The 20,299-nt window shown below is 50.1% G+C and overlaps 1 protein-coding gene across 1 annotated transcript; it reads left to right on the plus strand.

Moving 5' to 3' along the window:
* The first annotated feature begins 10,441 nt into the window (after positions 1–10,441).
* On the plus strand, positions 10,442–19,769 carry SH2D7 (SH2 domain containing 7). Its single transcript, XM_052660106.1, has 6 exons — positions 10,442–10,617; positions 12,014–12,103; positions 15,344–15,509; positions 15,787–15,972; positions 17,560–18,297; positions 19,719–19,769. Exons 1-6 carry the CDS (start codon positions 10,442–10,444, stop codon positions 19,767–19,769), a joined length of 1,407 nt encoding a protein of 468 aa, XP_052516066.1.
* Positions 19,770–20,299: the final 530 nt, after the last annotated feature.

A 20,299-nucleotide genomic window follows, 5' to 3' on the forward strand; every position in this document is an offset into this window, starting at 1 on the left:
CAAAGGGGAGGAAACTGGAGTTCATGGAGCAAGGCTGGGGTACTGCAGCTGTGAATGGGCTGAGCACCGGAGGGTGGGAGAAGGAACAGGGAGAGACAGACCATCTTCAGAGTGGGGCTGAATTGACCACTGAGAGACGCCACCGCCACCACCCAGGGAGAGCGCTGTCTGTGCTTTCATACAGCTCAGCGCCACGCCACCTGCCGTGATAGAGGGTCAGTGGAGAAATGGATGGGGCCGCTGGAAGCAGTGGTAGTGGGGGAGGAGGGCTCCCAAATAAAGGAGGGGCCGTATGACATTGGGTGGATCTCCCAGCCAGCCTGTGCCTCAGTTTCCTCATCTGTAGAATGGGACATAATGACCACTTTACCTCCTAGAGCTGTTGCGAGGCTTAAACAAGATAAATGCAAAAGTGTTTGGCACAGTCCCTGACTTGTGGTAAGGCCTCAGAATGGTAACTGATTCATTCAACAAACATCCCCAGCCCCTGCTCTTTGCTTTGGCCTGGTGTGTTGAGTGATACTGAAACTCCGAAAAGGAGTGTGGGGGAGCTTCACAGACTAGAGCCCCACCAGGGGACCCTGTCGGCCTGGATTTGCTATCTCCAGCTTCCAGGAAGCCTCGTTTCCCTACCAAATTGGCAGGCAAATCTAACACACCTGTGGTTCTCTTTCCTAGAGGGAAGGTATCTGGGATGCCTGCCAAGCTCCCAGTCCCAAGGACCAGGGAGCCAGGACTCAGATAGGTAGAGGCCTGGATGCCCTGGAGGGTGGGGTGGGAAGCTTGCAGGGGCTGGGTGCCAGGCAGCGGAGGTCCACATAGGAGTTACGGAGCCACACTGCCCAGGAAGCAGGGGAGGGCTGGATCCCCGGGAAGACAGTGGGGCTATAGCTACAGAGGTCCTGTCCTTTCCAGTCACTGTCCTGCTTCTGGGCCTGGCACTGCGCCCAGGACACTGTAAGCCTTTCTGCTTTCCCCACTCCTTTCCCAAGGCCCTCTTGCCATCGCCTTCCCGGGACCTCCTATCCCTTAGCCAAACTTGAGCTCAGATTCTTCCTCCTTGCTCACACAAGCCCTCACTATGAGGCCCCATCTGGGAGGTAAGGGCATTTTAACTGAAATCTTGAAGAGATGCTGTTCTAATGGTAGAAGTATACACATCATCTTGGTTGGGCAAAGGGGTCTCCAAAGGAGTTTAAAAGGTGCTTGTGCAGGGGGTCCAGTGGGTAAGACTCCGCACTCCCAATGCCCAGGGCCCAGCTTCATTCTTGGTTGGGGAACTGTGTCCTACCTGCCGCAGTGAAGATTCCATGAGCCGCAACTAAGACCCAGCACAGCCAAAATAAATAAATAATTTTTAAAAAGAGGTGCTTGTGCAAGCAAAGCAATAAGGGGACATGACCTTGGAGCAGGGGTCCCCAACACCCCCAGGTGGTGCCTGTTAAGAACCAGAGCTGCACAGCAGGAGGTGAGCGGCTGGCAAGCCAGTGCAGTTTCATCTGCCTCTCCCATCGCTCCATTACCACCTGAACCATCCCCCTCAACCCCGACTGTGGAAAAACTGTCTTCCAGGGAACCGTGCCGTGGTGCCAGAAAGGTTGGGGACTGCTGCCTTGCAGGGAAGGCCACTATCTTGGAAGGAAGGTCCCAGAAGGCAATCAAGATGTGATACTGGGCAGTGAGGAGACCTAGAAGGAGCTGATTTGGAGAGAAGAGGAGAGCATTTTCAGATTGGTTTTGTATTTTGAAGCTTGAATATATTAACAAAATATTCATCAATTTTGATTTAGTGCATTTTTTAGATACTTACAGAGTTTGAGTAGCAAGGGAAGGAGCCCCAGGTAGGGGAGGGGTCAAGAACAAAGGCATAGAAGGTGGATGCAGCATACATGAGGAAGTGGGGTAGGACCCCCAGCTTCTGGTCTCGGCCCTGCCACTGACTTACTCTTTGTTTCGAGCAGCCTGTTTTCAGCCCTGAGTCTCTGTTTCCATCTTTACAGTGGGGACAACTGGAGACAGTAATGCTATCTCATCTTCCTGTTATAAAAGGGAAAGGCAATCACATGTGTGTATTTGAAATGTTTGGCGCATGATAGAGGCTCAACATCATTACTGAGCTCCTATGGGCCCCCATTTCCAAGCAGTGAGGGGCAGCCCCGGATGTCCAAACTGTCAGGTGTGCCAGGACCATGGCAGCCCCCTGGCCTCCAAGAAACTGTAGAACAAGCTTTCCAACATATGATCCTTGGCCCCTGATCTTCTCAACAGGTTCCTGTATACCTGTCTCTTCTTTAGTTCTCATGAGCAAATGGCATGTAATTCTGTAGCTCTTCATTTTTGCACAGGACTCAGAACTACTCACCGGTGAGGTCAGATAATCTATAGAGAAACTAATTTACGTCTTGTTCTTGCTGCTGAAACTGAGAGGTACAGCTAATGGGGGAGACCCTCTGATCTGAGGGGTGGGTTTACTTTCCTCTAGGATTGTCAGGAGCCCACAGGCCCAGAGCAAGGATACTCTATGGAGTGGGACCTGCCAGTGTAGGAGACACAAGAGATGCGGGTTTGATCCCTGGGTCAGGAAGATCCCTGGAGTAAGAAATGGCAACTCACTCCAGTATTCTTGTCCGGAGTCCATGGACAGAAGAACCTGGCAGCTACAGTCCATGGGCCTGCAAAGAGTTGGACACGACTGAGTGCGCCTGCAAAGGTCCAGGGCACTTTGGAGTCTGCATCTCACTACATAGCACATAAATAAATATATACAAATATGTATATAAATATAATGGCATAGTCACATTTTAAATTATATACAATATAATATTAACATTTTATATTATATATAATTATAATACTAATATGACATGTATATATGGCATAATATTCTATATGTCTTATGTACAACATATATAATATTTTTTACTTTGAACTTTTTTGGAAATGATTACTTTTATAATTTTGCTTTGGAATGATTTGGCTTTGAGAATTCATTTAATTGACAGTTGGTAACAATCTGTTGGCAGTTTTCCTGCACACTTGGGGATTCTCATGAGATTAAGACAATCTGACCTCCAAACCATTTTCAGATGTGGTTTCAGAAACTTTTATGAATACTGAATGAAGTTGACGCAACGATACATTGTATAGACATTTGCTTATACATTTGTTGTGATTTTGCAGTTTTCTTCTTTTGGATTTGGGAAAGAATACTGGTTGGAGAAGGCAATGGTGCCCCACTCCAGTACTCTTGCCTGGAAAATCCCATGGATGGAGGAGCCTGGTGGGCTGCAGTCCATGGGGTCACTGAGAGTTGGACACGACTCAGTGACTTCACTTTCACTTTCCACTTTCATGCATTGGAGAAGGAAATGGCAACCCACTCCAGTGTTCTTGCCTGGAGAATCCCAGGGACGACGGAGCCTGGTGGGCTGCTGTCTACGGGGTCTCACAGAGTGGGACACGACTGAAGCGACTTAGCAGCAACTGGTAGGGTTTTTTGTTGTTAATGGTTTTCAGGGCTCAGACATTTTAACCAGCCCTTGTAAAGTTCTCAGTACGTGGCCATTGTCCTGTAAAAATTACTAAAACAGAACTGCCTGTTTGGTGGGATGATTGTACCGCCCTCCTACCCCAAGAGCCATGCTCTACACATGAGAAGATGAGCTTTTTCAGGGATGTCAAAGGGGCAAAAAAAGTCAAAGTAACATTGGTGACTTCGCTGGAGCAGCATCGGCCCCCTCCCAGTTTTTCTTGCTAGCTGGGGGCCCCCAAATGACTGCTGCCGCTGCTGCTAAGTCACTTCAGTCGTGTCCGACTCTGTGCGACCCCATAGACGGCAGCCCATCAGGCTCCCCCGTCCCTGGGATTCTCCAGGCAAGAACACTGGAGTGGGTTGCCATTTCCTTCTCCAATGCATGAAAGTGAAAAGTGAAAGGGAAGTCGCTCAGTCCTGTCCGACTCTTCACAACCCCACGGACTGCAGCCCACCAGGCTCCTCCGTCCATGGGATTGTCCAGGCAAGGGTACTGGAGGGGGGCCACTGCCTTCTCCACCAAATGACTGAGCTTGGATGTACTATCCATTTGTCTAGTCATTCATTCAGAATTTCTTGAGTGTAAATGACTACGACTCCTAAAGAAGACAATTTGGCAGCACCTATCAAAATGACAAAAGCAAATGCCCTTTCGACTGAGCCATCTCCCTTCTGAGAATGTGCTCCATGGATGTGCTCACCCTTGGGCTTGCTCTCTTCTGAGAATGTGCTCCATGGATGTGCTCACCCTTGGGCTTGCTCTCTTCTGAGAATGTGCTCCATGGATGTGCTCACCCTTGGCTTGCTCTCTTCTGAGAATGTGCTCCATGGATGTGCTCACCCTTGGCTTACTCTCTTCTGAGAATGTGCTCCATGGATGTGCTCGCCCTTGGCTTACTCTCTTCTGAGAATGTGCTCCATGGATGTGCTCACCCTTGGGCTTACTCCCTTCTGAGAATGTGCTCCATGGATGTGCTCACCCTTGGCTTACTCTCTTCTGAGAATGTGCTCCATGGATGTGCTCACCTTTGGGCTTGCTCTCTTCTGAGAATGTGCTCCATGGATGTGCTCGCCCTTGGCTTACTCTCTTCTGAGAATGTGCTCCATGGATGTGCTCGCCCTTGGGCTTGCTCTCTTCTGAGAATGTGCTCCATGGATGTGCTCGCCCTTGGCTTACTCTCTTCTGAGAATGTGCTCCATGGATGTGCTCACCCTTGGGCTTACTCTCTTCTGAGAATGTGCTCCATGGATGTGCTCACCCTTGGCTTACTCTCTTCTGAGAATGTGCTCCATGGATGTGCTCACCTTTGGGCTTGCTCTCTTCTGAGAATGTGCTCCATGGATGTGCTCGCCCTTGGCTTACTCTCTTCTGAGAATGTGCTCCATGGATGTGCTCGCCCTTGGGCTTGCTCTCTTCTGAGAATGTGCTCCATGGATGTGCTCGCCCTTGGCTTACTCTCTTCTGAGAATGTGCTCCATGGATGTGCTCACCCTTGGGCTTACTCTCTTCTGAGAATGTGCTCCATGGATGTGCTCACCCTTGGCTTAATCAAATCTGTATAAAGTTGTCCACTGCTGCACTGTGGGAAATATAGAAACACTGGAAGCAACCCGAGTGATCGTCACTAGGGGACTGGGTACAGAAATGATGGTGCAGCCATGTAGCTGTAACAAAGAGAATGGCATCGCTCTATGTATTCTTATGGAAGGAACTCTAAGATCTATTACTAAAGAGTTTTACAAAACAAAGCGCAGGACACTGCAGAGGATTCCACCCTTATATAACAAAGGGAGGAAAATAAGAATATGCATATTTACTTGAATATGCATAAAGAAACCCCGAAAGAACATTCAAAAAATGAATGAGTGGTTTTTTTGTGGGAATGAGACGGCACTGGGTGGATAGGGGTTTAATGCCTGGAAGAAGAAGATTTTTAGGGATATCTTTTTTATACTTTTTATTATTTATTTGTTTATTTTTGTTTTTGGCTGCACTGGGTCTTTGTTGCTGTGTGTAGGCTTTCTCTGGTTGCAGTGAGGGCTACTCTCTAATTGCAATGTGGGCTTCTTGTGGTGGTGGCTTCTCTCGTTGCAGAGCTTGGTCTCTAAAGCACATGGCCTTAGTGGTTGTGATACGTGGGCTTAGTTACCCCTCAGCATATGGAATCTTCCTAGACCAGCGATGGAACCCATGTCCCCTGCATTGGCAGGCGGACTCCCAACCAGTGGACCACCAGGGGAGTACTACACTTATTATTTTTAAAAACCATGTGGATATATTACACATTTGGATGATAATTTAAAATACACCTATGGAGCATCTAACTATGCCAAACATGGTTCCAGGCACAGAATACAGTGGAGAATAAGACAGTCTGAGAAGAAAAGAAATACAGTCGTTCATTCTGCACTCCCTACTATTGTGGAACAAATTCTAACGGAATAACCAACTAAGGGACACCAAAATGCAGTGTTCATAAACTAAAACAAACCTATGACTAAAGTTACTGAGAAGTCCCCTTTGGCATCCTGCATGGAGGTGGGCTGCCAGCAGCACTTGGCCATGTGCTAGGTTCCCACAGCACAGGCTCAGCGACGCAGGAGTGGAAGCGGCAGTGCTGGGGTGCTGGCCATACTCAGCCTCGGTCCAAAGGACTGGAAAGATGCTGCCTCTGAGCATCTTTCTGGAGAAGTCTGAGAGCTTTCTGCCTGAGAAGGCACAGCGGACTGAGCACCCTCAGGAGAGTAGTTTACTGGATTATCAGTTACCATCTATTTGTTCTACAGCAGAAGCATGGCCTTGATGGAGAACCCAGGATAAGGAAGTTTTGATGAGACAGACAGAGAATTCTGGGGACTTCCCAGTGGGGAGATGACTTGGAGCTGGGGCTGATGATTATTGCATGTGCACTGTGCCTCCCAGCCTCTCCTCTGCGTCGGATCAGCTCACTGGATCCCCAAACCCTACTAGGTGCGTACTTTTTATCCCTTTCATTTTTACTGATGAGAAACTGAGACGGAGATTAGGTACCTCCCTCAAAGTCACCAAGCCAGCAAATGGGGGAACCAGGATTGTAAGTTGCTTAGTCTGGCTGCAAGAGCCTGAATCTTCTCAGTTCCTCTTCCTGCACCTCTGAGCACCCAGGGATGGAGAAGCAGGGTGGGCGCTCTGGAGTCTTCTCTCTGTCCCAGGGCCCAGCCCCCAGCAGGTGAGCACAGCCATGAACTGAACAGTGGGTTATGGAGTGCCTTCAGGGACAGCCAACCCCTCAATCTTTCACAGAGCTCACTTGATGTCCCTAAACCTGGCCTCACCCGCTCCTCACCCCCATTTCCTCTGAATGTAAAAATAGACTCCCCTTTATTTGCCTGCCTTTGGAATCTTCATATCTGGCCCGCAGCCATCCTGGGCTCCCCCTTCCCCTATACAAAACCTTTGTCGTCTTATGCAAACGGCCAAGTTCTGCTCATAAAAGTACCCCACCTAAGAGGGAGCTGGAGAGATAATACCTCATGGAAAATTACAGAAACATTTCTTTGTATTTGAATACTTCCAGGACTTTGTTGTTGGCAGCAAACCAACTCTGGGTCTAACCCCAGCTTCCTTGGCCTTTTTTGGGCCTTGGACCTCTCTGGTATCTGATGAAGTTCATGAACTTTTTCTCAGAATAATATTTTTAAATGCATGAAATAAATACATAGAATCACAATGGAAATCAATCATATTGAAATAAAGTTATTCAAAAATCTGTGATGTAGTAATACAGTGTGCTTCTTTATTAGCACGTTAAAGAACAAGATCTGGCATTGGGCTTAGTTATTTTGAGGTAATGGTGAACAAAATCAATATCTGAAGATGTCTGCCACAGCTATAACATGGTATGAGAATATCTGTAATTTCCATTGGTGACAAAGTCACAAGTTCTATGAACACTAACAAGGTTTGTTCTCTGCACTCGTCATGGAAGGAAATGCTGAATTTCAGTTAGAGATTGGGGAAGATAAAGATGTAATCCACCCCTGTTCCTCCCCCACCTCAACTTAGGAAATTCCAGTCCTTGCCAGTTTGGGCCTGTGATTTCCATTGTTACCCCAGTGTATCCTTGGCTTACAGCTGTGACCGGAAGACAGTTTCACAAGTACATGAATCCCTCCAGGATCCCTTGGCTGGAGTTGACTCCTCTCTGTCAAGGCTGGAAATTGTTTATAAAAGTGGTGTTCCCAGTAGCTGACCCTGGGGATCCTTGCTGTGTGCCTGTGGGTCTATCCCATGTGAAGAGCATCCCATAGCTCACTCCATCGACAGGTGAGGCAAGTAGATGCCTTGCAGCCCTGTTCACAGATGTGAGAAATGAGTTTCAGAGACAGGGAATAAGCTGTTCAGGTGGAGGTTGCAGGTGTGTGTCATGCCCTGGCCTTTCCTCTAAGTTGTATGTATTACATACTTGCCATCTATCACTTTATCTTGATTTGAGGTGACCGTGATGAAATTGTAATAATAATAGTAACAGTGAAAATAATTACCAATGGGAGGGCCCACTGTATTTTAGGGTTATTACATCATCATCAGAGCTGATCCTAATAGCTTGTGTTCCAAACTCTGTTCTAAGGACGTAACTCATCTCACCTTCCAAACAACAGGTCATGTTCTTGTCCCTGTTTCAAAGATGACGACACTGAAGGCCAGAAAAATTAAGTCATTTCCTCAAGGTTCCATAGCTGGTCAGCTGGGATTGGAACCAAGGAAAAATGACTGCAGCATCCTCATTTTTTAGTAAGTGAGCTGTTTTGTTGAAGTAGAACATATACATAAAAAACTGCATAGGTCATGAGCCCAGAGCTCAATGAATTTTCACAAAGTGAATACATTTACCTAACACACCACCCAGATCACGAAATAAAACATGATCACCACCCGACAGCCCTTCATCCCTTCCTTATCATATACTCCCCAAGGCAAACATTATCCTAACTTCTATTGTTATTGGCCAGTTCTACCAGTTTTTGAGTTTATATATACATTTCCTCATTCTTAAGCAAAGTGAAAGTGAAAGAGGAGAGTGAAAAAACTGGCTTAAAACTCAATATTCAGAAAATGAAGATCATGGCATCTGGCCCCATCACTACATAGCAAATGGATGGAGAAACAATGGAAACAGTGAGAGAGTTTGTTTTCTTGGGCTCCAAAATCACTGCAGATGGTGACTGCAGCCATGAAATTAAAAGATGCTTGCTCCTTGGGAGAAAAGCTATGACAAACCTAGACAGCATATTAAAAAGCAGAGACATTACTTTGCCAACAAAGGTCCACCTAGAGAAAGCTATGGTTTTTCCAGTAGTTATGTATGGATGTGAGAGTTGGACTATAAAGAAAGCTGAGTGCTGAAGAATTGATGCTTTTGAACTGTGGTGTTGGAGAAGATGCTTGAAAGTCCCTTGGACTGCAAGGAGATCCAACCAGGCAATCCTAAAGGAAATCAGTCCTGAATATTCATTGGAAGGACTGATGCTAAAGCTGAAGCGCCAATACTCTGGCCACCTGATGCAAAGAACTGACTCATTTGAAAAGACCCTGATGCTGGGAAAGATTGAAGGCAGGAGGAGAAGGGGATGACAGAGGATGAAACAGTTGGATGGCATCACCAACTCAATGGACATGAGTTTGAGCAAGCTCCAGGAGCTGGTGATGGACAGGGAAGCCTGGTGTGCTACAGTCCATGGGTCGCAAAGAGTTGGACACAACTGAGCAGCTGAACTTATTCTTAACCATTGTGCTATCTCATTTAGTTGTCATAATGGCCCTAGAGTCTAGAAAGTAGCTTTTAAAAAATCATTCCCATTCTACAGATGAAAAAACTGAGCTATCTGCAGCCACTTAGTAACTGCCTTCAGGCCCTTGCCAGTGTAATGATTCTAACCCAGATCCTTGGGGCTGGTTGTCTGCAACATCCCCTGTCTCCCCCTCACCCAAGCCTGGATTTCTGCTATGAAACTCGGAAGCGCGTTAAAAGTTCAGGGATGTTTGCATGAACAAATATCCTGGGCCCTACCTGGTTCACTGCTTCCTCTCGGAGGCCTCATGGCAGCCCTGCTAGGGGATCAGAGAGCAGAGGCCCACTTCAAAGTCTTTGCACTTGCTTTTCTCTCTTCTGGGAGCAGCATCTTTTCCCCGGCCACCAGCCTGGCCTCCTCCTTCGCTGCTCCGGTGGCACCTCTGGACAAGGCTTCCCCCAACCCTGACCCCCCATCTAAATAACACACCCATTCATCTTCTTGCTCTCTTTCTTGGAGTGCTTATTACACTTGACACCATATTCTACATATGTATTTGTCTATTGCCTGTGTCCTTCCACTAGAATGTATGTGCCATAAGGCAAAATGCTCTTTGGATTACTGCTTTATTCCCGGGGCCCACAAGTATGTGGCACACATACTTGAGTGGAAGGAGGAATTCACCAGCACGGAACTTCACCAAAATGCAAGTGGCCTCCATGAAGGAAGGACAAGTAGAATTTAAATTCCCCACTTTGCTAAGAGTGGCAGTGCCTGGCCTTTAGCCAGAGTCTGGTCTTTAGCTGAGACAAAGACCGGAGGTTGGGGGAAGGGGCCAAAACCAGTGCCGTGCCTCATCTGCTAGCCAGGAAATCAGGGATACCCACCCCCAGGCCTCTCTAGCTGCTCATCTGACCCTCCCCCAGCATCCCCAGCCAGCCAAGGTGCCCCACCTCAGAGCATCAGAGAGGGGAACCAGTCCACACATTGTCAGAGGTGACAATGGGGCTCCTGTGTTCCGTGGGCGGTTGGAGAGGGCATGGACTCAGGCAAATGAGGCGTCAATCCATCAGGCGCACACAGATATAGAGGCGTGCGGGTGGTCTGGGCTCGGCTTCCACCTCAGTGCTCGCCAGAATGGAGGCCCACCTCAGGCAGCTCAGCCTGGGCAAGGGGCCCAAGGGGGCTGGGGACAGACAGGCCGTGGCTGAGCTGCAGGAGCTGGCCCTGAGCTGGTTCATGGAGACGCAAGCCCCCCTCATTCTGCAGAACGGAGCCCTGCCCCCCTGGTTTCACGGATTCATCACTCGCAAGTAAGGCTGCCCCTGTCCACACACCCAGCATGGCCAATAGCCCCTCAGGGCAGAAAAAATGGTCTGGGACCAGATTGGTCCCTGCCTTCTCCATGGGGGAGACAGGGACCCCAGGAGGTGGTGGGTGGGGAAGCAGACTTAGGAGCACTAAGTTCTCTGACGGCTGCTTCTGTGGGCAAGGTGGGTGAAGGCATTGGCCCCCCACTATGAGTTTGCTGGGGCTGCCAGGTTGCCAGAAAAACAGGCAGGGGGGTGGGGGCGGCAGGCCGGATCAGAATGCATTCAGACCAGCTCTGAATACCTTGATGAATTACTAGGGGTGCTGTTTCATTTATCATCCAAACCAGAATACTATCAGTAAGTGGAGAATTTACTAGGAGACCTGTTTTAAGTGGGAACTGTCCCAGGCAACCCTGGATATACAGTTACTCTAGGAATAAACGCCAAAATGTGGGGGCTGGCTTTCTGATTGGGGTGGGTCTCCAAGCTGCCAAAGCACTTGCTGAAGGAATGACGAATGCGGCCAGCCTTTGGGTCCTCCCAGCCCAGCACTTAGCACTGAACCAGGGCCAGCTTCACCGGCATCAACTCGTGTTATAACACGGGGCCCTTTGCTCAGAAGGGCCCTATTCTTGGCTGAATACACTGCAGTCCCCATGTTGAAATTCTTCTTTACTGAGAGGCTCCAGGTTTTCATTTAGTACTGAACTCTGCAAAATTTGTAGCTGATCCTGCACAGAGCAGGCACTCAGTATTTGGTGAATAAGTGGGTGAGGAACTATTTGGTCTATGTACTGCCAAATCAGAAGACAGCTGGAATTTTCTACCATGCCTCCAGAATGCTTGGCATTATTTAGCAGTATCCATAGCTGCCTGGGGTTGAAGGGGATGTGCAAGGGAGGAAGATGAGAACCTAAGAGTTGTTATCATGGTCAGGCTCCAGATATAATAGCACCTTCTCCCTGCAGAAACTCTTGTGCAGTACACATCCTGCACAATTGTGCAGCAATTGTACACATTGCTGTGCACAGCAGCCCTGAAGCAAGGATCCACACAACTGAAAATCCCCAGCTATATGGAATCCTTCTTGCTATAGGGCCATTCAGGTGGAAAGGGGCAGTGGCTATTGCACCCGCTGGTGAGGCTGTAAGTGGGGCAATGTACGTGACTTCAGGACTCCAACCCAGCACCAGACCGAGTCTTGAATTTGCTTGACTGAGCCCAGACAGGCCACAGAACCAGCCGAAGTTCTGAGGGATTTCTCTATAAAGGTCTGGAGGTCTCTGCTCTGGGTCTGGGGCATGGCTGGCAGGGACTCTGAGGCGGGTCTGACTTAGGCTACTCCTGCTGCTATTGGGAGGACCCAGCCCTGGCTAATGGCATGTCCTCTGCCCAGGCAGACAGAGCAGCTGCTCAGGGACAAAGCTCTTGGCTCCTTCCTCATCCGCCTCAGTGACCGGGCCACCGGCTACATCTTGTCCTACAGGTAAGAGAGGAAGCCCTCTGCAAAGGGCAGGCAGGCAGGCTCTGGCTCCCATAAGCCAGCCTTGCAAATAAGCTCTGAATCTCCACCAGCCCACACTGCTGGGATTTCCCCAGGCCCTCACTCTCTGACTCCCTCACTCATCCAACCATGTCCATCAGGCATTCTGAGCAGTGCCAGCTACTAGGAGCCTCTGCCTTCAAGGGGGTGAGTCAGAGGGGTGGGCAGGGGAGAACCTCCTCCTGATGGAAGACTGGGGAAGGTTCACAGAGATGAACTTTGAGTCCAGGATAGAAGGAAGAAAGCAACTTGCTGGGCAGGAAAGGAGGTGTGATTGGGATTTAGGAAGGCATTTCCAGTAGATTAAACTGCGTGTGCAAAAGAAGAGAGACAAGGCAGACTAAGGTGTTGGGGACCCCACAAGTTGCTGGGTGTGGAAGGATGCGTGGTCCCAGTGGAGCAGTGCCTGGAGAGGAGGGCAGGGGGCAGCTCAGGATAGCCTTGGATGCTGGGCTATGTCCGTAGACAATGACCGGTCATCGGGTCAAACTTAGGTTTTGCAAGGAACCCGCAGGCAGCCTATGGAAGGAGGACTCAAGACAGATACTGGAGGTGCGGGGGCAGTGGGGACCACAGAGGGGTGAGGTCTGGGCTCGATGATAAAATCTAGACTAGTGTAAGGCAGTGGTCCTAGAGACGAGGAGATGAGATAGGCAGGATGAAGTCAGAGGTGGTGATGTCAGAGCCTGACCCAAGAGTAGGTTTCGAGGGGGGAGGCAGAAAAAGAAAGAAGTTCCCCCTGCCACCAACCCCCAGTTAGGGAGGGAGGCAGGCTGGGGCTCCAGGGAAACTCTCAAAGGTCTCAGATTCAGATTAAAAATTATCATCTGTTCTGACTGTCCCAGTTCAAATCCTGACCTTGAGCAAATTCCTTGGCCTCTCTCCACCCATGTTTCCTCATCTGTAGAATGGTAATATTGCAGTATTTACTTCATAGAATTGTTGAATGGGTTTGATGAGTTTAGACCTTTAAAAGTGCTGGTACAGTGTCCAGAACATAGTAAATAAATAAATGTTACTTGTTGCTGCTGCTGCTGCCAAATCACTTCAGTCGTGTCCGACTCATGTGACCCCATAGATGGCAGCCCACCAGGCTCCTCCATCCATGGGATTTTCCAGGCAAGAGTACTGGAGTGGGGTGCCATTGCCTTCTCCGTTTGAAATATACAAACTCAGCAGTTTTCAATGTCTTTTCAGCATCAGGCCTTTTTTTTTTATTGTTATTATTCAAACATGATCTTGGGTAGAATGCCAACTCATTAAAGAGATAAAAGTAGGGTTCCTCGCAGATATACAAATAGACCAACAAATCCAGAAACAGCCCCCGACATTTCGTTTACCTGATTTGCAACAAATGTCCACTGTAGTTCAGGGCTGAGGGATGAGGGTAGGCTGGTCTTTTCAATAAGTGGTGTGGGAGCAATTGGATATCCAAATGAAAAAAAATGACCCCTACCTCACATCATACACAAAATTTAAATAATTCTAGATGGATCATAGACTCAAGTGAGAACAGCAAAACAATACGCTTATAAAGGAAAACATGGGAAACATTTTTTGTGGTCTTGTGGTAGGCAAAGATTTCTTAAATAAGACCCCAAAGTACTGACAGAGAAGCTTAACAATTGAGTTTCTTAAAATTGAGGACTGTTTTTAATCAAAAGATACCATTCTGTGAATAAAAGGACAAGCCACAGTGCCGGAGAGGTTTTGTATTGTAATATACACACCTAATAAAGGATTCATATCAAGAATATATGAAGAACTCTTGCAAATCAGTAAGACAAAGACAACACAGGCAAAACAGAGGTACCCAAAAAGGACAGTTCAGCAGCTTTAGTGATCAGGGAAATAGAAACTAAAACCACAATCAACTGCTGGTTACAGTAGAAGGAGGCTACGAAACAGTTTGTGAAGACACAGAGCAACTGTAGCTCTCATACTTGGCAGTGAGTTTAGAAAGCAATTTGGCATACTCTACTAAAGCTAAGCATAAGTGTATCCCAGACCCACCAACTCTCCGTCCTGGGATAGTCTCAATAGTAGTGAATACATATATTCAGCAAAAAGCCGTGTACAAGAATGTTCAGAGTAACTTCATTTATAACAGCCCAGATGTGGAAATAACCTACATGTCCATCAGCAGAATGGATACATTGTGGATATTTAAATTAAATGGAATACTACCTATCAGTGAGGGAAAGAAGCTAATTCTACATGGACATGAAAAAAAATATGATTCTATTTATGTGAAGTTCCATAATGAGCAAAACTGTTCTGTGACGATGGGGGTCAGGGTGATGGCTACTCTGGAAGGGGCCATAAGGGAATCTTCTGGGAAGCTGGAAATATTGTCTGTTTTCCTCTAGGTGGTGGTTACATGGGAAATACATTGAGTGGCACAATTAGGATGCGTGCTTTACCCTTATTGTTTAGTTACTAAGTCGTGTCTGCCTCTTTGTGAGCCCACAGACATTTTTGGGACCCCATGCAACCCCTCCAGGCTCCTCTGACCATGGGATTTCCCAGGCAAGAATACTGGAGTGGGTTGCTGTTTCCTCCTCTGGGGATCTTCCCCATCCAGGGATTGAACCTGCAGTCTCCTGCATTGGCAGGCAGATTCTTTACCACTGAGCCACCAGGGAAGCCCAATACTCTCCCATAAAAAAGGAAAATGAAGAGGCTGGGACTTTACAGGCTGGGGGAGATGGAATCTGGAATTCCATCTTTTCCACCTGGCCAGAATTCAGGTGAGAGGAGTGAGGCCGAGGTGTGCAAGTGTGGGGTTGGACCTCATCTTTAAGACAGAGGTTTTACTTATCATGGATATTTTGGTATTAATTTTGACTTTCTAAAATAATTGCATTATTAGTTGTCCTGATTACTGAATTTGTGTCATCCCTTTACATTTTGCATCCAAGCCCCAAGCTGAGTTCTTCATTTCCCCTGCCTTTTCCTCCCTGATTGATGCTGCAGGGGAAGGGGGGTGGGGGGGATGAGGGGGAGGTGGGGGGGTGGGTTGAAACCCCACTCCCTAGCTCCCCATCACCTGCAAGGCTGGGCTTGTTGGATGTCAGGTCCTACTTTCCAGAGGGGCATGTCAAGGCCCCAGAGGGCAGCGTGGCCCTGGGTCAGCTCCGGCCCTGGGCCAAGGCAGAGCTGCCGGTTGTCCTTGTGTTGCAGGGGCAGTGACCGCTGCCGGCATTTTGTCATCAACCAGCTCCGAAACCGGCGCTACCTCATCTCAGGGGACACCCAGAGCCACGGCACCCTGGCAGAACTCGTGCACCATTACCAGGAGGTGCAGTTTGAGCCCTTCGGGGAGACCCTGTCTGCTGCCTGCCCCCGGGTAGGTACCCCTCTTCCTTGGGGGTGGGGTGGGGGATGGGGCAGAGTACCCAGGCCAGGGGTGTCCACCACTGGACCACATGCCTTTCTTTGCCTTCTCTATTTCCTGCCACCCACGGGCACTCAGTGCAGGGTCCTGGGAGAAGGAGACAGCGTTCTAGCCGAGGTCTGGGACCTGGTGGGGATGTTTCTCGCTCTGGCCAGCAGTCTCTGGCAGGAGGCTAGAGGCCAACCAGGGGTGTATGACCACACACTTGCTGTGTCTCCACCACCCCCAGATGGAGGACAATGATCTCTATGACGCCATCACCCTGGGCCTCCATCAAACTGATCCTAGCCTGGAATACCCACCAGAGAAGGCCAGCAGCCCCCCTGCCTCTCCAAAGCACCAGGTCTCCTTCCTCCACAAAAGGAGGAGCCTGGATGCAAGTCCCTGGAATCTCTCCGAGGAAGAAAGCATGGAGGTGAGAAGGATTCTGGGCCACTGAGGGTCAGGGTTGCTAGACCAGGAATGTGGCTGCCATGCCCACAGTCAGGCCTGGAGTGGCCACCCCAGCCAGCCCCTCAGGCTGTGGAGGCCGACTCCCAGGCCCTCTGGGAGAGGAGTGGCCCAGTTTGGAATCACCCAGTGGTTCACCCATGCCTGCCTCTGCTAGCTGGATTTGGTTCAAACCCTGGCTTGGCCTTTCTGTCTGAGTGACTTTGGTCAAGTCACATAACCTCTCTGAGTCTCAGTTTACCAATCCTGAGGTTCCATAGAGGCTTGAATGAGGGAATGGATATACAATGTCTGAAAAAATCCCTTTGTAAACTATAGAGTGGGGTGCCTGTGAGTCAATACTTTATTGTCCGTAGCGCCTTTGCAGGAGGGACTCACGGAGACTTTTTTTTTTAATATATATCAGATCACAGAATGTCGAGGGCTTCTCCTCTGGTTTAAAATAAAATCTGAAAGCTTCACCAGGGTTCACAAGAGCCTCCTCAGGGGCCCTGCTCCCTCTCCTCCTCCTTCACTTTTCTCTAACCTCACTCGCCTTTGGATCTTCCTTAAACACACCAGCCTTGTTCCCACCTCAGGGCCTTTGCACTTGCTGACCCACTGCCTGGAATACTCTCCCCACCAGATGCCCACATGGCTGCTACCCTCGCTGCATGCCATTCTCTGCTTAGATGCCCTCTCCTCAGAAAGGACCGCCTAAACTGTGGAAAATATCCCATCTCCCACCTGCCATTGTCCCGATCCCATTCCTCAGCTTTGTTCTTCTTCACGGTACTGATCATGAGCTGACAGTATATTATCTTGTGATACACTATTATATGGGGGTGCTTCCCAGGTGGCTCAGAGGTAAAGAATCCGCCTGCCAATGCAGGAGACGCAAGAGATGCAGGTTCGATCCCTGGGTCGGGAAGATCCTCTGGAGAAGGCTATGGCAGCCCACTCCAGTATTCTTGCTGTGATAGGCAGAGGAGCCTGGTGGACTATAGTCCATAGGGTTGCAGAGAGTCAGACACAACTGAGCGACTGAGCATTCATGCTATTATATCATGTATTACATCAGCCACATTAAACAAAAACAGAGTAGTATGTTGCCCATCTCCAGGTTAGACTGTAAACTTCCGAGAGGTGGTCTTGCTCATTATGAAGCCCTTGGCACCTGGGACAGTGTTTACACAGTTCTTACTAAATATTTGTTGAATAATTACACAATTGATGGACTTGAGGGTAGCCCATTCTGAAGGGGAAGGGAGCAGTAAGTGAGTGAATGCAGGGGTCTCCCTGGGGGGCAGGGGAGAGAGGAGCAGGACAGGATGATCTCCGGTGGGAGACAGAGCTCATGACCCCTGACCTTGAATGCCAATGTAAGGACCATACTCAGGAGTCCTAGAACATGAAGCTGGCAGGGACCCTGAATGTCCACCAACCCCTGCACATAACAGTCAGGTAAATGAGTCCAAGGCCAGGGCCCTCAGCTTCTCTGAGCGAGCTTCATTTTAGCTGAGGGCAGCCTGGTGGCAGGGTAATCTTTCAGAAGTTCTGTCCCTCTCTCCAGGCCCCTGTCAAGGCGCCCCCCCTCCCGGAGAGGAGAGCTTCCCGTCTGAGCAACTCTTTTGGAGGCTCCAACAACATCATCTATGCAGACCTGAGAAAGATGAACCAGGCCCGGCTAGGCCTGGGCACGGATGTATCCGGCTGGCAGGGGCCCGTTCCAGGTGGCAGCCAGGCCTGTTCTCCAGGCAAGGAGGCCCCGAGGAGACTTTCAGATGGAAGCCAGAACAAGCCTGATGGCCCAGGACCTGCCCTCTCTGGGGTGAGCCCAGACCAGGGCCCTAGAGTGTCTCCCACTTCTTGGGGCCGCCTCCTGCCTTCCAGCTCTGAGGCCTCAGGATCCTCAGGGGCTACCTGGAGCCAGGGGTCTCCAAAACTGAGCTGTGGGGCCCAGCCCTGCTCCCAGAGCAGTTGTGCAGACACCTACGAGCCCATCTGGACAGAAGATCTCCCTGAGGATGCCAGGGATGTGCCACGCAGGGAAGGCGGCAGTGCCTATGAGCAGATTGCAGTCTGCTGGGGGGGCCCAGCCAGGACCCCCTATCCTGGGATGAGCCCCACATACAGCAAGCTTTCAGGGTTCACGGACTGTGGTTATGAGAGGATCTCGGGGGTCCCAGAGCTCCCAGAGCCCAGACACACCTATGAACAAATCCCAGGAGCAAGCAGCCAGGAGCAAGGAGGCTGGACAGACACACAAATCCAAGCAGCCAGGAGCAAGGAGGCTGGACAGACACACAAGGTGGGCTCCAGGGTGGGGCGGGGTGGCTGCCAGCCCGCAGGGAGCTGCTGGTGAAGGAGGGAACCTGTGGCCCTCAAACACGGGTGGGTCAGGTCAGCACCACATCCAGAACTTCCCAGCCCTGACTTCTGCTTGGAGAAGGTGGGAGAGGCAGAGTTTAGGATGTAAGATGGGAACTTTCAGGCCCTTCTGAAGTCTTTCTCTGGGGCAGGACTCCTGCCACTGCAGGGGTCTCAGAGCCTCAGAGAGGTGGACAAGGACCCTGGCTCCAGGTTTGACTTGCCTTGTCCCTTTTCATGGCTCAGGCACTCCCTACCCATGTGGCTTTGGGCAAAATAGTTTCCCATGCAACTAAGATCACCAGATTCAGCAAGATAAAATACAACACACCCAGTTAATCTGAATTTCAGATAAACAATGAGTAATGTTTTTTAGCATAGTTACCAGTACTGCAATTATTCCTTATTTATCTGAAGTTCAAACTTAGCTGGGCATCCTGTACTCTTATTTAGCATCTACCCAGGATCTAGCTCCATTTCCTCATCTGTAAAATGGGCTGGTCCTGTGCTGTGTCCAGGGGTGGCTGCCCAGGAGATGATGCTAGCCATCCCCATGTGCTCAGGATACAGCCCAGAGACAGCTGCCAATAGATAACTGTTATTCCTGGGGGTTTCTGACTAAGAAAGGAGAAAGGGGGGAGCAAAGACCAGGAGGATGGTGGGAGGGGGGGTCAGAGTTCCCAGGGAGGCAGAGGAACCCTCCTAAGGGTTCACCCCAGTGTACTTGCCTGTACCTGGAGCCGATGAGCCAGGTGAGCCCCCTCTCCAAGGCGGCAGCCTCAGACCTCCAGCATGTGCAGACCTCCTCTCCCGGCCTGAACAGTAAAACCCTGAGATCGCAGATGAAAGGCCTTCACCAGAAGCTCTGCCAGCTCCTCCCTCGGGGCAGGGTTGTACCCACTTACCCCAGGACAGGGAACTCCCCTGGTTCAAGACAGCCTCTGAGGTCCTGACTCCCAGGACCACAGATCCTGCCTGTGGACAGTCCTTCTAAGAACTACATAAGCCACATCCCCCGTCTGCTCCTCCTCTGCTGCCTAGTCCTTCTGGGTGCTGAAGGCACCACATACACCACCCTCCCATCCTATCTAGGGCATGGCTGAGGCAGAGAGGGCTGGGGTGGGGACCTCCGGAGACCCAGTGAAGGAAAGGGGGTGAGAGCGAGCGAGTTCTTCATCCCAACCAGAGGGCTGGAGTTTCTGGTGCTGTGAGGGGCTGTGGAGCAATTAGTATCTGCATTCCAACCTGGCCTTTCTCTGGCCTTGGGCCCCAGCTCCCAGTCCCTGTGGAGGGACCCTCTGAGCCTGGCTCTCCCTGCCCTGTCCCGGGACCCAGGCTCCAGCATCCTGTCCTTCCTTGCAGCCTGACAAGCTCCGGAGGCTCTTCTTCACAGATAAGAAGCACAAACCTTGAGGAGACCTGACTTCCAGCGGCCCAGCAGTGGGATTCCTGGGCCCGGGGCCACACCAGAGGTTATTAGGAAGCTCTCAGCTTGTTTGAAGGCACCCCTTGGACCCTCAAACCCAACCAGCCTGCTTTGGAACCAGGCTCCGAGACAGCCTGGGTGCCCACCAGCAACAGGGTGGGAGGGGACCTTCCAGTCTCTGCTGCTCAGGACTGAGTCCCACTCCCCACCCCAGGGCCTCCCACCCATCCAGAGGAAGTCACAGCCTGAGAGGAGGGGGGACCAGCCAAAGGCAGGGGTGAGCACCCCCCGCTTCCAAGATGAGCAGGCTGGGGGGCTCCTGGACGATTGATGGAGCTGGCCTCCCACCACTGAACACTTACTGAGCATGGGACAGGCCCTGTGGCATGGCTGGCATCTTAGCTGAGTGATGTCATACAGTTGCTCCGGAGACCAAAACCAGTCCCCCTCATTGTGGCCCTATCAGAGAGCAGGGGTGGGAAGTAGCAGCAGAGTGCCATCTCAGAGGGGAGGGTCT

Source organism: Budorcas taxicolor, chromosome 21 (assembly GCF_023091745.1).
Source record: "Budorcas taxicolor isolate Tak-1 chromosome 21, Takin1.1, whole genome shotgun sequence".
Lineage (NCBI taxonomy): Eukaryota > Metazoa > Chordata > Mammalia > Artiodactyla > Bovidae > Budorcas > Budorcas taxicolor.

Bases quoted from the DNA above. Each gene is read 5' to 3' on its own strand.
- SH2D7 (XM_052660106.1), top strand. From the start codon at position 10,442: ATGGAGGCCCACCTCAGGCAGCTCAGCCTGGGCAAGGGGCCCAAGGGG. The intron at 12,104-15,343 runs GTAAGAGAGGAA...CTTGTGTTGCAG, and splicing joins GGCTACATCTTGTCCTACAG to GGGCAGTGACCGCTGCCGGC. The intron at 15,973-17,559 runs GTGAGAAGGATT...CCCTCTCTCCAG, and splicing joins CCGAGGAAGAAAGCATGGAG to GCCCCTGTCAAGGCGCCCCC.